The sequence below is a fragment of the Loa loa genome (assembly GCF_000183805.2).
Source record: "Loa loa unplaced genomic scaffold supercont3.28, whole genome shotgun sequence".
NCBI classification, from domain to species: domain Eukaryota; kingdom Metazoa; phylum Nematoda; class Chromadorea; order Rhabditida; family Onchocercidae; genus Loa; species Loa loa.
In genome coordinates, this window is record NW_018108208.1 from 173,530 (window position 1) to 180,920 (window position 7,391).

The window sequence follows — 7,391 nt, forward strand, 5'->3', positions numbered from 1 at the left end:
GTATTGCAGCAGCAATTTGCACCTACTCTTTTCTAAAAAACCTATTCAGGAAGAATGGTTTACTTGACTATAAAGTTAACGACAAAGTGCTCACTACAACAGCTGCAGGTATGTCCAGCCTACCATATCTTCCCGATCACAGTTTGTCCCGCAAAACATCGCAACGAACTTCATTTTCATGTTGAAGTTGGAAAATAACTAATGAAAATATGAAGCAGTCAACACGGCGGAGCGGTCACAAATTGATCCTATGCCCAGTTAGGTCAAGGGAAAAGGAACGAGAGACATGTCCTTCATAAAAGCGAGACTTGTGTACCCAAATTCGTCGGGTTACGGGAACACAAATATAACCAGGAACTGATTGATATGCGTCAAAGGTGCTGTTACAGTGGTTTTAGTCCAGTAATGGCATCAGTGAGGTAAGAAATAGATCGATAGATAAGACAACGACAACTCCAAATCATTCCGAAGCTAACTACGCCGTATTGCAGCTCGTGACCAAATGTCCTACCGACCCTTTAAACCCAAATCGCAGATGCCAGGAAAGCGACACAGGTTTTTGGAATGTAATCTTGGGACAAAAAACCAATGAAATTCACGAGTGACCTTCACACTTATGTAGGGCGGTGAAACTAATAGCAAAGGCACAAAAGAGTCAGGAAAAATGACAGCATTCGTTGTTACTCCGATCAAAGTATCAAAAAAAGTCAAAGTATCTCAAAAAAAAAAAGTACCTCGATTAAAGTACCCCAGTGTTGCGAAACATTGCGGATGATTACAAACACACAATAACCCATAACATCATCGTCCCGAATGTCCCATCACCCCCCCCTCTCCCCCCACAAGGAAAGACAATCCCTCACGTCAATACAAACTCCTCTAACCCCCCCCCCCCCTTGACAAAACCATTAACCAGTCCCTCGAACAATGACTTGGAACCCAGATAATGTTGCGCATCAAATTCAATTCAATCCGGTTTGACCGATCGACATGCGAAATAAATCGGAACAGGGAAATAGGAACATACCAAAAGACCATATTCAAATCGCAGCCATTCATTTGGGAGTATCACCTTCAGAAGTATCACCGAAAAAGTAGCACGGATATATCACTGGACACGATAAATCAATATCTTTATTTCCCAGATCACATAGTTTCCAAATTGAAATCTACTTCATTTAGTACTATTATTGAATTACAGCTGTTGCCTGCGCAGATCGCTGAACATTGGCGTAACAAAGGTGAACCATTGAAGAAAAATCGCACAAAATAAATCTTCATGTGAAACTAAAACAAGACATCTACAAGTACAAATTACACAATCAGACATAAATCCAATAAAATGTCTTTTTCTTTTTCAAAATACAGACAGTATGTTATAAAAAAACAGCCCGCTTCTCGAAACGGAATATGCATAAACAGGTTTACATGCCCGTGGGCATATCCATTCGCATGCGTATAATTTCCAAATAAATTTCAAAACTAAAACAGCCTGTTCACAATATGACTACAGTTTAAAAAAATAATAAAATGCCAACTACTTCTTTCAAAACGGTTCTCTACGGCCTCGAGAACCAAGACGCTAATAGCGAATAAAAATCTGTTGCTAAAAGAGGTCATGATAATATCAAAAAAGAGACCACATGAATAACAACGACGGTGCTTACAATGCATAAAAATATTGGGAAAATATGAGACTGTTATTAAACTACAAATCCCATGGGACCACACGCCTTATACATCAAATTAGTGGAAAGCTTAGGAAGCAGTTAGGTATAGAGTTAACTACAATAGCATGAATCCATAAATTGCAGAAAATTTAGTCGAATTATATCATATGAAGTAGCACGACGGTAAATTCAAACTTATTACTGAGGTACTTCATGATAATTGACATTTGCAAGCGAAACTGTAACAAAGTAAGAATTAGGAATGAACGGACAGTAAAGACTATCAACGTGAACCCAAAATAGAATGGCTGATTCACTTTAACACTGTTGAAATTTGGATGATGCGAAACTCCGTAAACTAAGTTTAATAGACCTTTCGAGAAAGTAGTATTTCTAGTACACCTAAGCTGGATATACGGAATAAAATGATTGCAGAAGGCCGAAGGAGCTCGACAGTTCAACGCGACAGAATATATCAACATAATCTGATACGTATAGATACTCATTCCTTATTATGCTCCAGCTTAATATCCGATTTGATCTTTCCTTCAGCATCATTTTCGGCTCTTTTTGCAGCCATCATTTTTTCTTGCAGTTCTGCTAGAACATCTCGAAAGGCTCCCCACGAGCTCATCGGAACTGCGATTGAAGAACGACTTCCAGAAATCTGCTTGACCTAAAAAATACAAGTACTAATAACGAAAAAAGCAGCAAAAGCTCAGAAATATATCCGTGAATTACGAAAATATTCAATTCTCGAAGTCTGAGGATACATGGTTAACTAGATTTAGAAAATGGATTAGTGACGATTAAATGCAAAAAAAGGAACAAAACAAAATCAAAACGAACACGAAAAGAATATACCTCGGATATACGTACAAAAGTGCCGCGCTCATTATGCCCAACATCGAAATAGAAAATTTTATTATTTTCAGCACGCACATGTTTCGGTTCGGGCAACTCTAGGTTTACATCATTCTGTAAAAATTGTAATATACATGAAATATATACCACGAAAAACTGCCACCAATAATCGCAGAATTCTCCCAATACCTTTATTTTAATTAAAACGAAGGGCAGACTTACCTCATTAAGATATCCTTCTGCGTATTTGTCAATCAATTCATTCAATGCATCGCGAAGCTGAGTCATGCCAGGCGCAGGTAATGCTATCTATAAACATATTTAAAAAACCGTCGCCACTGTTTTATTACAAGTCTCTTATCCTTAAATTTCAAAGCACCCAGTTAGAAAACTCACTTGTGAACGAGGAACCGAGTTGCCTCGTGAAACTCTTTGAGACACACGTAAATAACGCCCTCTTTGATTTTCTTTCAGACTAAGATAATATCGACGCGATTCGTAAACAATTATTTCGGATTTCAGTTGTCCATTTTCACTCACAATTGGCTCCTCACCAGATGCTGTAATACGTGATAAATCGTCGATTTTTTTTTCGAACAAAGTTTGTAGAAAATAAAAAAGTCCTCGTTGAAGACGCAAATAGAGTAGGACTTATAACTTCGGTCACTGTTGAATTTTCGAAATCATTATAATTTTTCCCAAAATTTCGTATAATTCCCTTCGCATTGAAAAGACCCAGTACCGGTAACTTGACAGAAATAAAATCCACTCGATTTACTTCTATCACGCTAGTAATACAACAGGTGGAAACATATTCTATTTAGATGAAGTAGAAGCAATATTGGAAAGTGATAAGCTTCAACATTCGTATGATTTTCGGGAAAAACGACAAAGACTGAAACTTGTGAAATACCGAGGCCATCCAAGAATTTGACAAATTTATCAAGATGATCACGAAATGCAACTGCTGCGCTCATTGACAATATCAATCGGCTTTTTCGTCCTCCTAAGCCAACCTGAATTAGATTCCTTATAAGACGTGCTGGGCATTGAAATGACATACCTTTGAACGGCATCATCAAATGAATAATTATGTGGAACATACCAACCACAATTTGGATTAAATCAGATAGGAAATACTTGAATTCTTTTTTCTCACAAAACCATGGTAAGCTGGAATCATCATCTCACAAATACTTTAACCTGTTAATTTAATTTTCTGAAAGGAACTCACTTCCGCAAGTTTGATAAAACGACCTCGGTTGTTCTGTTTGACATCAACATAAAATCGTTTACTCTGCACCTGCAACATTTTGCTTGCAAGTTCCTGTTCTCCATGTGAAGGGTGCCGATCATCACCACTGCTACCGTCTGACATCGCTAATTAACAAGATGATAACTGCAACAAATATCGCTAAAAACTAATAAATACATGAGGGAAACAACTCTATGGTATCATGATACTCTATTTTATGATATTCTATGATAATTCTATGATACCCACCAATACTAACCTGCACACCAAAACCTTGAACTCCTTCCGAGACGAAAAACTACAAATAACTGAAGGTAATTATTGCTTCTAGGCTTATGTCGCAAACGTACAACTGTTTTCACTGAATATGACGAATGGAAACTATGGAACAGCAATGGATTAAACAAAACGCTTGTGCATTAGCATTGCAAGCCACTTTCGGGACAGTAACATCAGCACGCAGTCACCATGCCAGCAGAACATACATACAATACGAACCTATAAGGTCTTGTAGCCCATTCAATGAGCGTTAATTTCTCAAAAATCGAAACCACGACCACAGACGTGCACCTATGTATCGTACCATAAAATATATCTAACCTCCAAAAGAAAAATATCTAACCTCCGAAAGAGCAATGAATAAGTACCTAATGACTAATAAAATGCATCTTCGAATGAAACAATTCCTACATTACTTCACTAAAAAGATACACTGTAACAGGAGTAATGTCGTGCCACAAGATTAACATACCAGACCAATATACACTCGAGCGCAATCTATCCAGCAACCGAGGCACCAACCCAAACGTACCACTCCGAGGTCTTTTCCGAACTCCTCTACCTCTGCAAACACAAATAAACAAATACTCACTATCACCCACCTCGATGGTTAACCTTGATGAAAAAAAAAATCCCATTATGAATCAGAAAAATATATCGGAAACAGACTAAAACTCGAGGCATTTCCTAATAACATGAATCAACGCCAGTAAGTGTACAATATAAAAAGAAACACTAATTCAGTTTACATATTTGTTATCAACTTTATAACACCATAAAAATACTGCAGTTTGAAAGAGGACTCCACAGCTAACGCTGGCCTATACCTTAAGCAAAATGCGAATACTTAGTTATACATACACTAGAAACATGAAGTCTCAGCACTTCCCAGAGTTTTCAGGTCAAGCAACAAGGAACAAACGGAATGAGTGATATGGAAAGGATCCCTACAATTTGTTTTGCTGTTTTGCTGCAGTGGAAAGCAGACGACACTACATTGTCCTTTTTCTAATCAAGAAAGAATTCTAGAGTGCTCGTTTATAATAGTCTGCATTTGGTCTCTACTTGGGAAATGCACATTAAGTTACCAATTTAGCTTGCCAAAATTTCGTCAGCGTCATTGGCGGTGCGGAGATACACAGCCAAAATACTGTACTTTTTGGTCACTGCTCCTTCAGAGCTCTAAGGACTACAGACAGAAAACTTGCCAGTCGTGACACCCGCCTCGACACTGCTATGCCTGCCTGCTTAACAAACCACGAATCACCAGAATAACCCCCTTCCACCTCCTCCCGTGCGCACCCACGTATGAAACACCGCCTCCCATAATTAACTAGCCAGATTTAGGCTGAACATTTTGCACAGATAATCGATTGCGACTTCTCCGGAAAATTCGGCCGTTCGATATACACTATGTCGACCCTCTTTGAAAATTTGTTTATTCGGCCATGATGACAAATGCTATCGCTGACGCTGACGGAGATATGGTTAACTTGGTTCGAAGTGGGGTCATACAATTTTGGAGTTTGGAAGAGCGGTGGTCGATGGTAAGGGCCAGGCAACAGCGAGATTTTTCAGAACCATTGGATTTAAGGAAATGGATCCCATGCACCTCCTCTTTTCTATTCTACGTGAGTTTGTAAGCAAGTTTCCTGGTTTAGATGAAGTGGAAGGGCATTATTTGAAACAGAATCCTTTTTTGGTCTGCTTTCTTACATTCAATAAGATGTGATCGTTCTGGGACACTTGTGTACGTAATGAACGACTCGACGAGGCCAACTACAGCTTTAGGCCATGATGTGCTTTGATTTGCTAATTTAGATTGAAAGAGCGAGACAGTGGCGGTCCTGACAGAATGGGTAGTGGAGGAACATTTGGCCGTCTCAGGATCATATTCCAGAGGCGTTTGAATTGACTGTGAGTGAGTGACGCTTGTTGGAAGGATGGCCATTCACAGTTTACTCTTCCGTCGTATGTTATAAAACATTGGCTTTCTTCAATTCCGAAAATTATAACGAAGTTGAGGAACGACGTTTGGAATGGTGAGCGTCGTCGACAACATATAGGCTTTAAATATGGCACCCCATGAGTGACGTGGCAAGTGGGTATATTTTTGGTGTAAGCGTTGACAATTGTCGAACCAGTAGTCGCATATAGGCAATCTTCATTCTTAGTTTGCTTGTTTGCCGGTTTAATTTATTATTACAATTCATAAAAGAATTTAATATCATTTGGGCCTTCACGATAATTTGCTTTGCAAAAACGTAATCTTCGATTGTATTAGACTAGTGCTTCCCAACTTTTCCTTGACCAGGTACCACCTTTGTCGGATTATTCAAATTAAAATTACGTCAAAATAAAATTTGTACAATATCGACCAGATGGGATGATGCAATGCTGTAAGTAAAATTGAAGCGATGAGGAGAACATAAGCTAACAATGGGGTACATCACAAAAAGATTTCGGTACTTTTGCACGGCTGCAGAATAGGAACTCCCAGGAGTCAGCTAATCTCCACGATGATCTCGGTGAAGCTTATCAAAGCTCCTACTCGAAGGTATATATATATACATACATATACACATATGTATATACATATATATATATATACATATATATACATGTATACATATATATACATATATGCATAATGTATACATATATATATACGTGTATGCATATATGTATATAATGTATATATACATATATATATACATATATATGTATATACACATATGTATATATATATATATATATATGTATATATATATATATGTACACATGTATATATATATATATATACATGTATATATATATATATATATATAGTAAGAAGTCGCAGAGTCTTATTTTTTTACAACCAAACAACTACATCGCTCTGTACCCTTATCCGCCATCATTTCGATCACCAGCTACATTATCCCTTCCTTCCTGCCTTCACAATTTGATACCTTCCCAATAACATATCCCCATCCCAAAGAAAGACGAACTCTTATATCCCAATCACTACAAAACCTATTAACAAAGCGGCAATCATCTATTACCGAGGGCAACGCCAAGAGGTTTGTTAGTTAAAGTTGATCATACTGTTTGTTTATTGTACAACTCATTTTTGTCACTGCTTATCGGGAAAGCTAATCTGTTGAATTCGATTCTCAGCGATACAGATTTATTCGGGATGTAATATTGTTCTTCACAATATTACTAGTTAACAAGAAGGATAACAAATATATGTATATATATACATATATATATATATATATATACATATATACATATATATACATATATATATATATATATACATATATATATATATATAT

The 7,391-nt window shown here is 37.4% G+C and overlaps 4 protein-coding genes across 4 annotated transcripts; 2 read left to right on the forward strand and 2 right to left on the reverse strand.

Moving 5' to 3' along the window:
* Window positions 1-54: 54 nt before the first annotated feature.
* On the forward strand, window positions 55-1,273 carry LOAG_11046 (hypothetical protein; the record flags this gene model as incomplete). The annotated part of the gene is made up of 4 exons (XM_003146569.1): window positions 55-108; window positions 399-566; window positions 623-712; window positions 1,202-1,273. 4 exons carry the CDS (start codon window positions 55-57, stop codon window positions 1,271-1,273), a joined length of 384 nt encoding a protein of 127 aa, XP_003146617.1.
* Window positions 1,274-2,172: 899 nt separating this feature from the next.
* Window positions 2,173-3,912, reverse strand: LOAG_11047 (PurA ssDNA and RNA-binding protein; the record flags this gene model as incomplete). Its single annotated transcript, XM_003146570.1, has 6 exons — window positions 2,173-2,346; window positions 2,535-2,648; window positions 2,757-2,843; window positions 2,931-3,094; window positions 3,448-3,550; window positions 3,769-3,912. 6 exons carry the CDS (start codon window positions 3,910-3,912, stop codon window positions 2,173-2,175), a joined length of 786 nt encoding a protein of 261 aa, XP_003146618.1.
* Window positions 3,913-3,918: 6 nt separating this feature from the next.
* Window positions 3,919-4,706, reverse strand: LOAG_11048 (hypothetical protein; the record flags this gene model as incomplete). Its single annotated transcript, XM_020448282.1, has 3 exons — window positions 3,919-3,933; window positions 4,541-4,632; window positions 4,661-4,706. 3 exons carry the CDS (start codon window positions 4,704-4,706, stop codon window positions 3,919-3,921), a joined length of 153 nt encoding a protein of 50 aa, XP_020301560.1.
* An 813-nt stretch (window positions 4,707-5,519) lies between these two features.
* On the forward strand, window positions 5,520-6,036 carry LOAG_11049 (hypothetical protein; the record flags this gene model as incomplete). Its single annotated transcript, XM_020448283.1, has 2 exons — window positions 5,520-5,699; window positions 5,890-6,036. 2 exons carry the CDS (start codon window positions 5,520-5,522, stop codon window positions 5,917-5,919), a joined length of 210 nt encoding a protein of 69 aa, XP_020301561.1. The 3' UTR covers window positions 5,920-6,036.
* Between the last annotated feature and the right edge of the window lie 1,355 nt (window positions 6,037-7,391).